Source organism: Fusarium solani (genome assembly GCF_023522795.1).
Source record: "Fusarium solani strain SB1 chromosome Unknown bctg00000006, whole genome shotgun sequence".
Lineage (NCBI taxonomy): Eukaryota > Fungi > Ascomycota > Sordariomycetes > Hypocreales > Nectriaceae > Fusarium > Fusarium solani.
The window spans coordinates 1595031-1609339 of NW_027072151.1; the positions used below are offsets into that span (position 1 = coordinate 1595031).

At 52.1% G+C, this 14309-nt stretch overlaps 4 protein-coding genes across 4 annotated transcripts; 3 read left to right on the top strand and 1 right to left on the bottom strand.

The window, feature by feature from the left end:
* Nucleotides 1–2563: 2563 nt before the first annotated feature.
* On the top strand, nt 2564–3063 carry MRS44_010224 (uncharacterized protein; the record flags this gene model as incomplete). The annotated part of the gene is made up of 2 exons (XM_065620042.1): nt 2564–2815; nt 2878–3063. 2 exons carry the CDS (start codon nt 2564–2566, stop codon nt 3061–3063), a joined length of 438 nt encoding a protein of 145 aa, XP_065476231.1.
* Nucleotides 3064–3668: 605 nt separating this feature from the next.
* On the bottom strand, nt 3669–9316 carry MRS44_010225 (uncharacterized protein; the record flags this gene model as incomplete). Its single annotated transcript, XM_046273909.1, has 4 exons — nt 3669–5009; nt 5059–8199; nt 8249–9161; nt 9246–9316. 4 exons carry the CDS (start codon nt 9314–9316, stop codon nt 3669–3671), a joined length of 5466 nt encoding a protein of 1821 aa, XP_046131332.1.
* A 470-nt stretch (nt 9317–9786) lies between these two features.
* Nucleotides 9787–12121, top strand: MRS44_010226 (uncharacterized protein; the record flags this gene model as incomplete). The annotated part of the gene is made up of 2 exons (XM_046272127.2): nt 9787–10106; nt 10156–12121. 2 exons carry the CDS (start codon nt 9787–9789, stop codon nt 12119–12121), a joined length of 2286 nt encoding a protein of 761 aa, XP_046131331.1.
* A 451-nt stretch (nt 12122–12572) lies between these two features.
* On the top strand, nt 12573–13975 carry MRS44_010227 (uncharacterized protein; the record flags this gene model as incomplete). Its single annotated transcript, XM_046284117.1, has 5 exons — nt 12573–12756; nt 12825–13022; nt 13071–13174; nt 13225–13455; nt 13514–13975. The coding sequence occupies 5 exons, from the start codon at nt 12573–12575 to the stop codon at nt 13973–13975; spliced, it is 1179 nt and encodes a 392-aa protein (XP_046131330.1).
* Between the last annotated feature and the right edge of the window lie 334 nt (nt 13976–14309).

Genomic DNA, 14309 nt, shown 5'->3' on the forward strand with positions numbered 1-14309 from the left:
TTAGCAGAGCGAGCGACTCTAATAAGCAGTGGAGGAACCCGAGGGGGCAGTCAAGGGATGGAGACGGGAATTATTGACAGCGAGAGTAACTCTTCTTCACAGCCAAGTTTGTTTCCGTAGGTAGAAAAGGTTGGTTGCAAGGCCAAAGAGGCTGGGCTGAGCTGAGCTGGGCAACGAGGGAAGAGATGGATTGGACCCGACGGGATGGAGGGCAATGAATGATGTAGGTACCGTCCGTCAGCGAGCAGGGCCTCAGGTGTCGGGCGATGGTGGATGTCAGGCCAGCAAGCAGCAAGCAAGCAAATGTAAGTGTGGGCGGGGTCAGACACGAGGTACCTGTTGACAGGCCCGGTTTACGCTGAAGCAGAGGGTACCACTTGTCGAGAAAGCGAATGAGCGATGTGATGGAACGAAGGGACAAACAGCAGCAGCTGAACAAGAAGAGGGGGAGAAGAAAAAAGAAAAAAAGGTGAGAATCAAAAGTGGATGCAGCAGCTCAGGCATTTGAAGCCTCCATCCCCCTCCCCGGCAAAGCTGACCTCTCCTTCCAGTGGAGGTTTAGTTTAGCTGGATGTGCCCTGGGCTGCTGCCCAGATGAGGCTTTCTGACTGTGTGCATGGCAGGCAGTCAAGGGAAGTGGGCGGCGGGGTTTCCGCTGCTGAGGTGCATTTACAGTTACTGGGCGCCGCGAGCTTTCGAACCCCACGGCCAAGGAATCCAGCCTCAGGCGTGCCTGGGCGGAATTGATGAACCCGAGACTCTTGTCACATTACGAGTAGAGGATGCACATTATGTGGAAGGGCCGCCGTGCTGAACCGGACAGGCAGAGTTGGCGATGGCCTCCGTGTATATACGGGAGTATCCTATGAGACCAATGTTGATATTGACAATGGACCCAATGCACATCGTGGGAGGCCGCAAACGTTCACCCTACCCAAATCCAATGCAACAACCCAAAGGTCCCAATTAGTGGATCCCGCTCCTACCTACAGTAGCGCCCAGGACCAGAATGCGAGTGGCCGTGGACCATGGAGATTGCCAGGATCCAACCTTGGAACTCCCGCCGTAGGGCAGAGTCATGATTGATGGGACCCCCACAGCGGGCGAGGTACCTACAAGCACATCGTACACTGAGATGAGAGATGAGAGCTGCCTTGTTGGATACGGGAATCGCTTGCGAGATTTCAAGATTTTACAAGAGATTGACAAAGCATCTCCTCATCAGGACATTGCCCCCTGGTTGCTCGAGCTGAAACCACTACTGCAACCCAGCTCTGTAGCTATACGAACACATCCATCTGCTGCGTGGCCGAAAGAGTAAAAAAAACCTGGTTTATGTTACGGTGAGGGAAAACAGAAAGAAGAAGCCCTGGAAGGCTTTGTTAATTTTAGCCCATCTGCAGGGCCTCCTCTTGGTGGCAGCCCATATCGACGCCATTTCATTTCGACTCGATCAGCACCTCATCCTGGGTGGACCAGGATCCAGGGTCCCCCAGCCAGACCAAGGTTTCCCCTCGAGGCTTGCTTTTGTGCAATGAGAGTTAAAGGTTATGGAATATGGGGATAAGAGATGTGAAAATGGGTATAAACCGTAAGCTTACACCAGTTCACATAACCCATGCTTCCTCGTGGTTATCAGGTTCTCCAGAGTGCAGACTAACAGACTATCATTCATCATGGATCCCACATCCAAGGGACCTCCCCTCCAAGTTTCCAAAATTGGACATTGGCCTCCTCACGGACTGTTTGCGGGATGCAGCATCACACGTCAGTCGTCCCCCCTCCCCCTCCTCCTCCAAACATGCCATCCATTCCATCTACCAATGCCAGCTTCGACGACGTTGCCCGCTAGCTCGCCCATCAAACACGAGCTCTCGTCCACTACCGAGCCGCAACTGCCATCATCAGACCGGGAACCCTGCCGATCAGCGTTTCACCTTTTTTGCCTTTTTGCAAGTCGAGAACACCAGAATAGTAATCCGTCATGCTTATCAATGCTGTCCCGGGCCGCTGGTTCTGATGACTCAAGTATCGGTATTCGATGTGTGGCGCACCAGAAGAAACAAGAGCCCAGATCTTCGGTGTGAACAAGAATAATCAGGAAAGGATGAAACAAAGCATTCCACAGTAGGAAATAATCATCAATCTCTGATTTCATAACTAGGGATCATTTCATATCATTCCTTTCATGTAATCAACTCTTCAGTATTGCCATGGATGCGGTCCTTTTCCCCGTTACACAGCGTTTTACGAGGCTCCGGCCAGTAACGGAGGAAGCTTTACTTCAAGACATGCACATCAGAGCACAGCATTGCATCTAGAAAATTCAACGCATGCATGATGTAGCCCAGGAGTGATGCAGTGCCTGAGTTAGTTTAATATTCACAAGAAATTATCCCCGAGAAATTCGTAGCACAATTGTCTTGAACGAAGCTGTGCCTGTCTACCCACCCAGGTACCTGACGTATGACGGAGTGTGGTTGGCTGAATCTGGGGTAAAACGATAATGCGATCCCGCCGATAAGGCCCCAAACCGAGTCCCGAGCTTATCTCTGGCCCGTGGATGGCGGCGGACTTCAAAATTTCCATCTCCATCGACGACGACAACGACGACGACCTCCCAGAACCCACCATAGCCACGCATCCCCCCTCCGACCGCCACAATGGATATGTTCGTCTCAATTCCTCAAAGTCACAGTCTCGGCCGTCGAAAAACAATGCTGATCAGGGCTTCCCTCACGACAGGTTAACCGCCGCCGAGCAGCGCACTCTTGAGCAGCGCATGCAGAAGCGCCAGGTCAAGGAGTTTATGGGGGTATGTTTTATATCTCTTCAGCACTTTATATCCAGAATAAGCTGACATGTCCGCCAACCTAGGCTTTCGGTGGTCTCGTTGAGCACTGCTTCATGTCCTGCGTCGACGACTTCACCTCCAAGGCCATCTCGTCCCGGGAGAGCGGCTGCATCAACCGCTGCGTCCAAAAGTGGATGGCCTCCCAGCAGCGCATTAGCGACCGCTTCCAGGAGCACAACGCCCAGCTCACGGCTCAGATGAACAAGTAAACGGCAAAAAGACGACGGTCGAGCATGGATGAGGGTGGACTTTTAAAGAATTGACGTGTGTATGACTATGGATCGACTGGGGGAAAGATGCAGGAAAACTCTGACTGCGGCTGGCTATATGGCGTCAAACATCTGGCAGGCGATTTTTCCATGATGCCAAAGGGAGGACGCTGCCATCTAGAGAGTGGTGAGCCAACGCATGGCATGCTCTTGTCGCACCAACACCGAGCTGTACTTGTATATTATCCTGGGTTATAGAAAGGAGATTTTCCTCCTCGCTCGGGTTGGGAATCAATGACCCCGTTTCTACTCAGCTAACGAATAATGCTGCCATCCATTCGTCTGATATCAAGATCACTGAGCCAGTCTGGGTTGAAAAAAATATGACATCATTAAAAACTCAGCCAATCCTCCGTGGCAACGCTTTTCTCGTCTTTCATCGAGTAAGGTAGATACGAAAACAATATTTCTCGCATGTCTTTCCACAACGCATTCGGCCCGTTTCCAACGCCCTCGACCTATGATACTAGTACTTTACATCACCATGAACAATCGTTCTTGTCCTCCTCTAGTCTCTTGTCCCTGAGTCCAAGTCATTCCCTTATTCAACCCTCTGCTTCATCGCTGAGCACGTCTCGGATAGCATCCAGCTGAGCCACTGCCTTCTCTTCCAAGAGACTGTCGTATGTGCCCGTAATCGACTTCATGCCACGCCAATCAATCTCTCGCTGGCCCAATGGCATGAGCCTCTCCTTCAAGAGTTTCTTTGTGCTGAGCCAAAAGTCCACGTTTTCCAACAGAGTAGCTGAATCCCACTCAACATCGGGAATGTCGCGGTTATTGTTGACCCGGAGAGCAGCAAGCACCTTAGTAAGAAGTGCCAACGAGTGCACTTCCGAGATAGCCACCAACGTCAGGTAATGCGGTGATGCTCTGGATTGTGTACGGCTCGCACCAGGCGCCTCAAAGCGGTCCACGCTTGACTCCAGCAGATGAGGGAACTGGTTGAGCACATATACAATCTCGGGAGCGACTGTGGCGCCCAGGGCCGTCAGCAAGTTCAGCATCAAGGGCAAAAGTCCCTTGGACCAGATGCCGAAGCAACGTTGTACCACAGGAGAATCCGAGTAAGGGGAGAGGTTGGATTTCAGCATGAACTTGGTCAAGTTGGCTGATAGGATGTTGCTCAGAATTCCGTCACACGCCATCTGCTCAGCAATCAATGGCAGCGCTGAAAGCTCGAGGAGGAAGATCATGCTGAGCTCGCCATAGATGGGGTCGCCTTGGTCTGCCAATCTATCCGCCCACGAATACAAAGATGTGGCCGCGTGGAGAGCCCGGTGCTCCGACATGATGTTGAGAACCTGTGTTTGCGATTGGTCCATATTCGGCAGACTCAGGCAAGCTTGCAGGATAGCCGTCAACAGAGCAAGGTCTTCGGGTGCCACCGTCGCCTCGTTGTCGTGGATCAGGCTGACCAATGCGCGGAAGCCCCTTCCAACAACACGGTCGAGGATGTTCAGGACAGTTTGCATTACAGCCACGGTAGTTCCCTCAAACGCATCGTGAGTGTCACCCCCCTTGGTTCCCGTGGTATGGTAAGCACGAAGTGTGACAAAGAGCGCCTTCAGCAAGGTCCGGTAGTATGAAATGGAGTCCGGCCCAAAAGGTTCTTCAACTCCGTTGACTGTGCCAACTAGAGTCGATAGAAGCTGGTTAATGTCCTTGACTGGTATGGAAGACTTGACAAGACGCTGGATCAGAACCAGCGCAAGGTTGGCACGAGACTCGACAAGCTTGAGAAAGATGCTTTCGGGTCCAGGGATCCCTTGGTTCGCATTCAGACACTGCTGTGCAACCTGCAGCATCTGTTTCGCAACCATGTCGTTGTCAGGAAGGCATGTGCTAAGCTCCACGAGAAGGAATTCCCAGGCATGGAAAAGGGCCTAGCAGTCGAGTTAGTTATGTCACGAATTGGGCATCACTTAGGCTTACCAGTTGAGCGTCGACTAGTGACAGGTTTGTGTTTGCACGCTCCATCTCCGCCTTGAAGCCATCGTCCTTGCGGCCCTTCCAGCCAGGATCAAACCTGAGCATCTCATCGGCACGCTCCAGGTCGTAATAGTAGCTCTTGCCCAGCTCTCGCGGCTCCAGCGAGGCTCGCTTAAAGTCGGCCACTGGGCAGCCAGAGTATTTGTTGGAGAAGTTCTTGGCAAAGTTGTTGTGGAGAGACTTGTTGTAGCCGGCAACTTCAACTCCGTCGCGTAGGTAATAGTCGAGATCACTAACCAGACTCTTTGCCAGGGCGCTAGAATTGCCCAGGTGGCGCGAATGGTAAAGCTGCATGGCAAAAGTCTCGGCAACGTAGGCGGCCAATCTTGCCTCGAAGCTAGCAAGGACGGCGTCCGTCTTGACGGTGACGCTGGATGGCTTCAGGTCGCGAACATAGGCGCGCAGGCCATCCAAATAGGCCGTGTCCTTTTGGAGTGTGAAGACGGTCCAGGGCCAGAAGTTCTGAGCTGAAGCTACAAAGTCGAGGACGACGATGGATTCGTTCACGTCGAGCTCCTTCAATTTTCCAAGCCGTGCAAGTGCTGTCGCAAACACAGAGTCGGAGGAGATCTCCGTCTTCTTGTTATCCTTTTTCATTGCCTCTCTCGGCGTCTGACCCGTGAGAAGACAGTTAGACATCCACTGTTGTCGATTTCTCAAGATAGCCGAAAAGAATTTCCAAGTAGCTTTCACGTCTTTGGTCAACTCAAATGGCTTGCCCAAAGTCGCAAGAAGCTGCAAGAATGACTTGGAGATTTGGGGACCAAGATATCCGAGCAGCGACGGGGGCTCGTTTGATGCCTTGCCTGCGTTCACCACCAGGGACTCCAGCAGCCACATAGTCGGTCGTCGGAAATGATCAGACGCTGCGCATAGGCGCGCAAGCAGGGTAGAACTCTTAAAGAGGTAAGACTCAATCATGCTCGATGACTGTTCGAGATGGTTAGCAACCCGCAAGAGTGTTGCCGAGAATTCCAAAACGGAGCTGAGTTGAGACTGGATCATATCCGTACGTCTGGGGTAAAGCGTGCTATCAGTCGACGTGAAGGCTGCAACAAGAGAAGAGAGCAGAGGCTGGAACCTCAGCGACCCTGTGGAAGGGGAGATGAAGGAATCCAGAACATAGGTAGCAGCAGGTCGGAGGCAAGAAGTTAGGTTCTCAGAGCTCGAAGAATCGCCGAGGCTATAGCTGTGCAGGATCACCTTGTGTAGCACAGGTACAACATCTCGGAGAATCGAGGAGCGGCAAGCGTCAGAGGCAAATCTCCAAGTAGATGTGTTCTCAAAGATGTCAACTCCTGCCTGGGCGATCGAATAGCTAACCTTGGATAGCACCTTGTCAGCAGTGCCAAGCCAGGGGTTGAGGTCCGTCTTCTTCCTGCCCATAGTCTGGATGCCAGCTCGGCGTTGAATAGCCGATGTCAATGCAGTATCGATCATATTAGAGAACAGTCGAAGGCAGGATGACAGGAAGTCAAACCTCTCCTGAACGAGATCCAGGCTTCCGATGATCTTGGTGAGCTTGCCAGCCCTCGATTCGGAGCTCAGCAACTCGCACCGGGAAAGGTAAGACCATACTCGACTGGGATAGACAGGCAGAATGGCGTCCAGGAATTGGATACAGGAGTTGAGGATGGCCACAACTACATCCTCACTCTCCGCCAAGTCGACCTGCATGTAGTAATCCATCGTTTCGCAAACTATCGTCAGGAGGTCTCTGCCACTTCCTACATCAATGTGCTTCTTTGCTTCGAGCAGGATGTCGTTCTCAGAAGACACCAGAGCCTCAGTAGAACCTTCCCTCGTGGCATTCAAGTAATCCATTCGGATGAGAGTTGCGAACAGAGCAATGACCTCGGCGGTTTCATCCGGCTGGAGCATGCCAAGTTCAGATTGATAGCCCTCTTTCATGAGGCTAATCTCAAGCCGTCGGCCCAAGAGTGAAATAGTCGAGTGAGGGTACTCCATCGAGACAACTCGACCAGTGTCAGTAACAAATCGTCCGTAGGTTCCTGCGGGTATCCGGTATGCGTCATCCTCGATCCGCCTTCCGCGCCAAGATGGCGATAGAGAGATGAGGGGAATGTCCTGGAGCAGGCAGAAAGCATTGGTATTCTCGTCTTCTTGCACCAGCTCATATTCCTGGAAGGTTTCGGGGAGTACGAATGTGAGCGTCGGGGTGACACGGAGAAGGTTGAGAATCAGCTGAGATCGCTCACTGTCTTGAAGACTGGTGGCGCTGGCCAATGTTCGGCAGAGGGTAATGAAGGGGAGGAATTCGTAGGGGTATCTGTCAAGTGCTTGCTGGAAGAAGAACTCGAGCGCAAGGTCGTCGTTGAGCATCGATGCAAGTATATCCTGCTTTTCCGATAGGTTCTCGCGGTTTGAAAGATCCCAATAACTGCGGCCGGCGCCAAGCACGGAGAGCAATGAGCTCACAGGCTCAGACTGGTAACCAATGACGGGGTATGATACTTTCAGAAGCTCCAAAAAGACATTCCGAATGCGAGAGCTGAGCAAAGGTGTCATGCTGCCTTCGTCCGAAGGGCCCAAGCCTGAAGTCATGGTTGAGATGACATCAAAGACGCGGCCTCGAGCTGTAACAGCCGATGCAAGCTGCTCAACTACAACCAGATCCTTGGAGGAGGTTGAATTCTCAAGAAAGCTGTCAAACTTGGACGACTCGATCGAGAAGATGCTGCCCGCCGAATTGCGCCTTGCAATTGGGCGAATGACACCACCAGCTTCAAAGGTTTCTCGGGCATTTTGTTGTAGGAGATTGTCCCGCTTCTCTGTCCTACTCTGGTAGGAGACATTCATGCGGTGCAAAAGGAGGGTCCAAGCGAAAATAACAGGTGAGGCGCTCTCACAATCGGCTTCAGCTGCATTCATGACGCTCTTATGAACTTGCTCAAGAACATCGGAGGAGAGCAGATATGTGTCATAGGTGGTATCGGCTTGAGTAGCATCCTCCTCTCTCTCGGAAAGGTAAGTCAAAGATCTGGCGGGCTTGAGCAAGATTAGGGACACAGCAACTGATAGTGTCTTGAGGGGCAACACCAAGGGGGCGATGCTCTCGTGTATCTGTGCCAGAGTTAGAACTGTTTCTCAAGGAGGGTTGGCTCACACAAACCGGTTGGACGGCGTCAAAAAACCGATAGACCTCCATCAAAGTGAACCATTGGTTAACCGCGCTAGATGGCGCAAAGTCGCCGTCAAAGCTGTCGACGATTTGAAAGACCACGGACAGAGCGTGGACAGCCTCAGTGAGAAGCGTCCTCAGCCAGTCCAATTCCACATCTTCGGTCACCCATTTCTCGTCCGTCACAGAACTCAGTCCAGACTCAATGAGCTTCATCGCATCCGTCAAGACTTGAAGATAGGTCGGCAGTAGTGGTTCCGCATCGTCTCGCGCAGGCAACTTGAGTCGAAAGGTTTTGGCCAAGTCAAGGTTAACATTGGCAAATGTCGGCAACCGTTCGTACAACTTGATCGAGTTGGCGTAGTCCGCAGACATCATGAAATACCGGCGCTCGGAGAGATAGATGTTAAACAGCCGTCGCTGCCTCGTCTCGGGTTTCTCAAACTCAGTCCAGATCTCATCGGCGTCCAGGGCAGACGCTGATCCCAAATCCAACAAAAACGCTGATCCTTGGCCATTATAAAGTCCAGCAGCCTCTTGCAGATTTGTAGCATCCTGAGATGAAAGCGGCCCCATGAGGTGGCTAGCAGGACGGGACTGGTACTCGACAACAACTATGCGCAGGGCCGCGACCAGGTTGATCTTGGCATTCTTGCTGAGCCATGTTGCATCCTTCTTGATCGAATCGATGTCGAATCGGCCGTCCGGGCTCGCGGGCACATGGATCGGGGCAGTCTTGGTGTCAAAATCTTTGTTGGTGGCATCGTTCGGCGGTGCAAAGGTGCTGGCTGGGTCGTCCAGGAGGCGGTGGACATAATCGTCGCTCAAAAACTGAATAACTGCCGAGCTGGCCGTTCGCTGGCCAGAGCTATCGGAAAGCGCAGTGGCGATGAGCTTCCAAGAGCTGCGTGGGAGGTCAGCGGCATGTTTATTGACATTCTCATAGGCAGCAAATAGACGGCTGCAAAGAAAGAAAGATGGAACTTACAGAAGCACCCGCTCCCCGGTCAGGCATTGCTCCAGGGAGGGAAAATAGATGCGATCGGCCACCGACGCCATTGCAGAGAGCGTCAAAAAGGCGACAGTGGCATGCGATGCTGCATCACCTAGAAAATGGGGTGAGATGCGAAGTTTGGTGGTTGTTGACGCGCCTGATCGCGATGAAGCTTGCACTTGGGGCTGGGCGAGACAAGGTCAACTTTTTGGGAGAGCTCCAGAGCTGAGACGCCGGAGTTCAGCCGATTTTCTAGTGGCGCCTGGCTATCGGAGCTCAATCGGTCTAGAAGGCAGAAATGCGCACTGTCCTTACGATTGTTCCTCAGCACTGTGGCACAGTGCCAACCCAAAGTTTTTGGACGGTCGGTTTTCACAATGGAAGGCACCTTCACAACTTCTTTGATTCATAAGTACTCACTCACCCGTTGCAGCTGCACTGAGTCACCTTCACCAAACATCGCCGCTCAACCTCGCCAAAGGCTTCAAATCGAGGATACGGCTCTCAAGGAACTCTTCTTTCTCGTGTGTTCAAAATGGGCTCTGCAGATATCATTGATCACTCACCGCACCAAGCGGACCCTTCGCCTCCCATCCCAACAGCTTCCAACCTCATCCTCATTGACAACTACGATTCTTTCACCTGGAACATTTACCAATACCTCGTTCTCGCCGGCGCCACTGTTACTGTCTATCGAAATGACAAGGTTACGGTAGAGGAATTGGTTGCCAAGAAGCCTACACAGATCATCATCAGCCCTGGACCTGGGCATCCCGAGTCCGACTCTGGAGTGAGCCGCGATGTCATCCGCCACTTTGCGGGCAAGCTCCCCATCTTCGGTGTCTGCATGGGCTTGTAAGTTGTCTCATTAGTTTCAGAGATCATTTCCCTAATTCTTTTCCAGGCAATGCATCTTCAATGTCTATGGTGGAGAAGTCAGCTCAGCTGGGGAGTGGCTTCATGGCAAGACTTCGCCTTTGACTCATGATGCCAAAGGTGTCTTTGCTGGCCTCGATCAAGGTGTACCAGTCACTCGTTACCATTCTCTTGCGGGTACTCATGTTACCTTGCCCGATGAACTTGAGGTCACTTCTTGGGTTGCCAAGCCTGATGGCTCCCCTGGTGTCATTCAAGGCGTCCGCCACAAGAAGTACACCATTGAGGGTGTTCAGTTCCATCCTGAGAGTATCTTGACTGAAGGTGGACGGGCCATGATTACCAACTTCCTTCGCATGCAAGGAGGCACCTGGGAGGAGAACGCCGAGTTCCAGAAGTCAGCCGCCGCCAAGGAGAAGGACTCGGAGGCCCCCAAGCCCAAGAAGAACAACATCCTGCAGCGAATCTATGCAAACCGAAAGGCTGCTGTTGATGCCCAAAAGCAGATTCCTTCTCAGAGAATGCAGGATCTTCAAGTTGCCTACGATCTCAACGCCGCCCCTCCACAGATCCCCTTTGTTAGCCGGCTACGACAGTCCCCTTTCGACGTTTCCCTCATGGCTGAAATCAAGCGTGGGTCTCCGTCCAAGGGTATCTTTGCCCTTGACATCTGTGCACCTGCGCAGGCTCGCAAGTATGCCTTGGCCGGAGCGAGTGTCATTTCAGTGCTCACTGAGCCCGAGTGGTTCAAGGGCAGCATCGAAGATCTGAGAGCTGTTCGACAGGTCTTGGATGGCATGCCTAACCGACCCGCGATTCTGCGAAAGGAGTTCATCTTTGATGAGTATCAAATCCTTGAGGCGCGATTGGCCGGTGCCGATACTGTCCTTCTTATCGTGAAGATGCTCGAGACCGAGTTGTTGGAGCGCTTGTACAAGTACTCGCTCTCCCTCGGCATGGAGCCTCTTGTTGAGGTTCAAAATGCAGAGGAGATGACAACAGCAGTCAAGCTTGGTGCCAAGGTCATTGGTGTCAACAACCGCAACTTGGAAAGCTTCGAGGTTGACCTCAACACCACTGGCCGGTTGCGAAGCATGGTTCCCGAAACCACCATCATCTGTGCCCTGAGCGGCATCAACACCCATGATGATGTCTTGATGAACAAGAAGGATGGTGTCAACGCCGTCTTGGTTGGTGAGGCTATCATGAGGGCCCCTGATGCCAGTGTCTTCATCAGCCAACTATGCTCAGGATCTGAGCCGCCGGCTACCACAGACGTCCCCTCTTCCCTCTATGTCAAAATTTGCGGTACTCGAAGTGCCGAGGCCGCACTCAAGGCCGCCGAATCCGGTGCCAACTTTGTAGGCATCTGCCTTGTCCCAGGTGCCAAGAGATGCATTTCCCACGAGACTGCTCTTGCGATCTCAGAAGCCGTGCACTCGTACTCTAGCACGCAAAAGTACGAAACTCAGGTGGCAGAAGTTGACAACAAGGCCCGAGACTTCTTTGCTTCCGCCTCTGCTAGACTCAGGAGCCCTCGGACTCAGCTCGTTGGTATTTTCCAGAACCAGCCCCTGAGCGAGGTCTTGGAGAAGCAGAAGCAGTATAACCTCGACCTGGTGCAACTCCACGGTGAGGAGCCCCTGGAGTGGGCAAGCCTCATCCCTGTGCCTGTCATCCGATGCTTCAAGCCCGGCCAAGTTGGTGTCGGCCGTCGTGGATATCACACCATCCCCCTGCTTGACTCAGGCTCTGGCTCGGGCAAGCTTCTCGATGTCTCGAATGTCAAGGCAGTCCTTGAGGAGGACCCCGAGCTCCGGGTCTTCCTGGCTGGTGGCTTGAACCCTGACAACGTGGCAGAGGCTGTCAAGGCTTTGGGACCTCTAGCCGAGCGAGTGATTGGTGTCGATGTGAGCAGTGGCGTGGAAGAGGGTGGAAAGCAGAGTTTGGATAAGATCGTGGCCTTTATCAAGGCGGCAAAAGAAATTCGATAGATGGTTAAATAAAAGCAAAGCACGTCTACGGGTGCTTCAAATAAGAAGAAAGGAGAATCATCAAGCTTCTGTGCCCAAGGCTCCAAAACCCGGTCGAAGGGTGGGCTGTTCCCCTCTCATGTTTACGGTTTGGACACTCCTTTCCTTGTCGTGGTAAATCGTTTTTACATGAGTTGCGCTGCTGCTCCTTTACTCATGGGTTGCAACACCAACCTATCTCCACAACACCTCTGAACCACCTCCAAGTCTACCCTCCCAAACACTCCTTGACAGCCCCAAAGGCTTCCTTCTTTTCTTCTTTTCCTTCTTTCATCTACTCTTCTCTTACCTATTCATCCTCTCCCTTTCCTTTCTTCATTGCTACATATCTTCATTCTTGAATCACTTCTTCTCCCAATTCCTCATCGCATGTCAACTCTATCGCTCTGAACAGAAAATCATCACCCACACGATGCCTCCTCAAATCTTCAAGGGCCGTATCTTCGCCGCAGCAGGTCCTCTCCCAGGACAGTTGACGGTTGAAAACTTGAAGCGATGGGCCTCGATCCGCAAGGGTGACTTTGTTGATCACTTTGACGAAGATGTCACTCACCTGCTCTGCACCAGGGAACAGTTTGACAAGAGGGTTCCCAGGGGTATGTATCTTCACATGTTTTCCTGCTGACTTCCACGCCTGGCTATGGCTCTGCTCACCAGTATATAGTCAAAGATGCGTTGAAGCGTGGGAAACGCTTTCACATTGTTCACTGCGACTGGTTCGAGTTCTCGGCGGTCAAGAACAAGCGTCTCCCTGAGAAGGAGTTTTCCATGCGGAACATCCTTGCAAAGCAGAACGCAAAGAGACGTGAGAGAGCACGTATTGAAAAGGGCAAGAGAGATGGTGAAAAGTTTATCAACACAAGTATGATTCCAGTTTGGTACTCTGTCATCTCAAGCTAATACATGGTAGACTTTTACCACATCTACAGAGATCGAAGCAACTTTGTCTACCAGCTTGACATTACACGCTACGACGAAGCTGCCGGTGAATTCGGACAGAAGTATACACTCTGCGTGGGTAATGTCCTCAGCTTACAGTCTTTCTATACTAACTCCTGCACTAGCTCTGGGAGTCCAATGCAAAGCCTCACCTGTACTGGTTCACTGCCAAGTTCACCAAGCGCAAAGGGAACTCTCAGCCTACCTACCATCGGCCAAGTGTATGCCCAGACAAGTGGCGCCCGCAGATGGATCTTTTTATGGAGTTCTTTCGGGTCAAGACTGGTATCCCCTGGGAAGATCGAGTGACACTTGCCATGACGATGCCCAGCTCGTACTTTCAGTATGAGCCCCCAGTAAGTACCATATCTTGAAACGAGCCAATGTGTATTGCTAGTTGGCTAACTAATTCAGACTGATGGTAAACCTCTGGGGAGACGTCTCCGCTTCGATTCCGAGTATTGTCAGCAGATCAACGCTGAGTTGCGAGGTCTTCCATGGCCTCCTGTTGAGGAGGCTCAAATCGAGACTCCTGAAGAAGTCGATGACCCAGAAGTCGTTTTGGAGTATGAAGAGGGCGAAGGAAATGCGTCTTTTCTCACTAGCGAAGAGGCGGCAGAGGAAGACGCTGCCAGCGACGAGGATGATGGAGCTGAGCAGGATGCCGACATGGATCCTAATGAGGACACTATACAAGAAGCCCAGTCTCCTGCTGGAGACGTGGAAGTTGAAGATGCCCCGTCAACCCCAGTCTCGGCCATCTTTGACAGCACCGCCGCTACAGAATCCACAGCCCCATCTTCTCAAAGCCAGGAGAGTGGCTGTGAGCAGTCTCCTGAGCATCATGTCTCTGAAGATGCGGAGGGCTCGAAGTAGATGGCATTTCCAACGGACGATGCTGAATCTGGGTAAAGGTCATGAAGAGCGAGCTATGTGGGTGGTTAAAGGATGGAGGTCATGCCTTTGTTGGTTGCTGGGTGAGGGTTTTCAGCGACACTTGACGAAACGTCGCACATGGGTGAATTCTTTCTCGTGATTTCAGAATTTACACGGAGTTATAGGGTGTCTCTGGGGAATCACATGGGATAGGCAACGTGATATAGGGGAATGGGGTCAGTGACGGGACACGACGGGAGGTTGAGAGGACAAAAGATAGCTTCAGGGGAGTATCCCAATATCTCATTTTGCTTTTTGATACATTTGATCGCTA